This window comes from Halyomorpha halys, unplaced genomic scaffold (assembly GCF_000696795.3).
Source record: "Halyomorpha halys isolate HHAL.00 unplaced genomic scaffold, Hhal_1.1 Scaffold1144.1, whole genome shotgun sequence".
Lineage (NCBI taxonomy): Eukaryota > Metazoa > Arthropoda > Insecta > Hemiptera > Pentatomidae > Halyomorpha > Halyomorpha halys.
The window spans coordinates 120,915-123,967 of NW_027113536.1; the positions used below are offsets into that span (position 1 = coordinate 120,915).

The 3,053-nt window shown below is 30.2% G+C and overlaps 1 protein-coding gene across 1 annotated transcript in view; it reads right to left on the reverse strand.

The window, feature by feature from the left end:
* The window catches only part of LOC106688503 (aldo-keto reductase family 1 member A1), a 3,682-nt gene extending 926 nt beyond the window's left edge, over positions 1–2,756 (reverse strand). Inside the window, exons 1-3 of the mRNA XM_067050972.1 lie at positions 2,742–2,756; positions 333–494; positions 62–265 (exon numbers count right to left, since the gene is read on the reverse strand). Coding sequence (XP_066907073.1) covers positions 62–265; positions 333–494; positions 2,742–2,756 — 381 coding nt within the window. The remainder of the gene's footprint in view (positions 1–61; positions 266–332; positions 495–2,741) is intronic.
* Positions 2,757–3,053: the final 297 nt, after the last annotated feature.

The window sequence follows — 3,053 nt, forward strand, 5'->3', positions numbered from 1 at the left end:
AAGAATAAAGTTGAGAGAAAAGAGATCAAAATTGTTTTAAAAAGTAAATAAATTTCATTACTTTCCAGGTTTTCACAAAATCTGTTTTTAGGTCCAATAATATATCTCCGTTTTCATCAACAGGTGTTAATATTGAATCTCCTTCTCTAATGAAGCCCATAGGAGAACCAATTTCGTACAAATCTACATAATCTAGTTGCAATGAATCCAAAGACATTCTCATAAAGTGTTCCACGTCTTCATATCTATTGCCAACTGGAGGTAGCTACAAAAAAATAATTTTAACAGATATAAATAAATATGATAAATATTATTAAGTAAATAAACAATACCATGGCCGAAACAAAAAGATCTTCTCTCCTGATTTTGTTGCTTTCAAACATTTCTCTAAGAATAGACCCAATGGCTCTGCATTCTCCAAACCAAGTCCTGATACCTATGTCGCCTAGGCCTAATGCAGTATTCAATGCATTTCTGAGATCTTCGTCTGTGGTCTTAAAAAATTATTTATAATATATCATTTTATAATTATAAAAATTTTAACTAAATCAATAAAAAGTGGTATGCCATGTACTGTTTTGACTTATAAAGATAATATATTGTTAGGAATTAATATAAAATATATTAAGAATATATAAATCAAATGTTCAACATAAAAACAAATTAGAAAGAAATAATAGCAAAAGAGATCCAATAAGTTAAAGAGTACTCACTCAGTGTAACAACGCTTACCAAATAATTTGTCATAGGAACTGAGAAGCGGCCAATTTTTTTTTATTAGCATAATTTTTTTATTTATTGATAGATATTACAATCTGCCACACAGTTTTGGCCAATAGGTAATAGAGATTAATGATCTCATACATATTAAAATAAAATAAAATAAAATAAATAAATGAATAAAAAAACTCAAAATATATACAAACAGAAGAATAAACAAAATGAAAATAGTCAAACTATCTGTATGAAAAATAAATAAATAAAGTAACATTATGATAAAATAATTGTAACATAATAAAGAGGAAGGAATGTCGATAACAGTTTTTAACAAATCATTTAAATAAAAAAATTATATGATACGTATGCAATTTTCTTAGAAAAATGTAAACAGTATTTCACCGTAATTTTCATCTTCAATATTATCTGTGTGAATAAATCCACTTCAAGGAGTATGTAAATTATTTATTCCAACGGTTTTGGTATTTCTACTCCTCCAAATAAATGACTTGGAGAAATCTCTTCCCACAGTTAACTCACGTTAGAGCTCCACTGCACAGAACCTCTGAATTCAAGATGGAATAAATAATATAAAAAATATATAATATAAAAAAAAAAAAAACGTATGTTCCAACACTGAATTTCTTTGATTAAAAAAAATTATAATTTTAGCAAAATATTGAGTACTTTTTTTTAAAAAAAAAAAAAAAAAATAAGCTAAAAATGTCTTTTTCCTAGTGATTTTCGTGTTCAGCACACAAAAATACATTAAAATCAGCTAGTTTTGAGTAAGGAACATTTTCTTTGTTCTTCGGAATAACAAGTATATTTGCATTTAAAAACACTCATAACGCAGCTTATTACTCAAATTCGCAACCTTAAGGCCAAGATCTAAGGTGATAAGATCTAGTCACAACTGGAAAAACGAATAACTTTGAATAGTCACACAAGACTAAAAGACTAAAAAGACAGGCAACTGCTTGTCAATTCTGACTCTTGTTGTTGTTTATTGTTGTAAAAATAAATAAATAAAATAATTAGAAAAATAAAAATAAATAAATAAAAAAATCAAAGAGGAGTTATAATTTATAAAGAAGGCGATGAGCTTTTAAAAATTCAAATACTAATATAATTTTAGCTTCCTTATCTGTGAGAGCTTCTGATAAATTTGGGGTCAGTCCTATCCTGTTTATTATTGGCAAATAGTAAGTACATTTTTCAAAAATATGTCTAATCGCAAGAATGGACTGACAATATTTGCACATTGGAGGTGGCAGTTTTCTAATCAGGTGAGAGTGCGTGAGGAGAGTACGACCTATTCTCAAGCGGGTTAGAGCAACTTCCTCCCTACGGCTGTTGCGGTAGGATGTTGACATGGTTTTACTGATCGTTTTATTTCTTTTAATTTACAAGGAGAACTTTCATCCACCTGCCATTTTTCTAATATTTGTAATTTAAGGGGTGTACTGAGTTCTGAAGGGGTAAGAACGAAGAATTCTGACTCTTACTGCTCTTACTAAACAAACGGTCTAAACTTCCAATTCATCTACAAAATACAGATCTACATGACTATAATAAGGCCTATCTGGACATACCGAGTTGAGCTTTGGGGCTCAACTAAACCTTCGAATTCCTCTCGTATCCAATCCTTATAATCGAAAATCCTCAATGCTCCTTACTTTGCCACAAATAAAATCATCGATAAAGACCTTCCTTATGCAACCGATCAAGCCCAAACCAGATATCACTCCTTTCATTATAAACTCCACCCAAGTCCACTCGTTTCTAGCCTTGCTTCCTCTTCCATTCCTGACAATCCTCCGAGGTGCTTATTCTTTTGGTTCTGAGACCTTCTAATCTAAAAATGTCATTAAAATGCTACCAATGGATGTTTCTCTTCATGTCCTTATCATATTATTATGATCTTACATCAAATTTATTAGAAATATTTTGATGTAAATACAGTTGTAAACGTCAATAAATAGATTAATAAAAAAAATATGATTTTAACGCCCACAAACAACCTGACCAAGATTCATGTTTTTCCAGAAATAATCGATATGCCTCACCTTCCATGTGTTAATACTGACGACTGGTATTCTGACATCACCAGTAGTAATGCAGCTTCAAGGATGGTAATCCATCTATCCTCAACTCAGAATCGTTTAGTAATACGTCGTTGCAGGGTAGCAAAACAACTGTTCCAATCTGTTCTAAATCCACATAAGGTTAATTGAATCCACCATAGATAATATTATCTCTCCATTATCAGGAGCCATACGTTGTTTCAAAAAAAAAAAAATTAAGTTATTACGAAAAGCCTAGGAAACAACTGT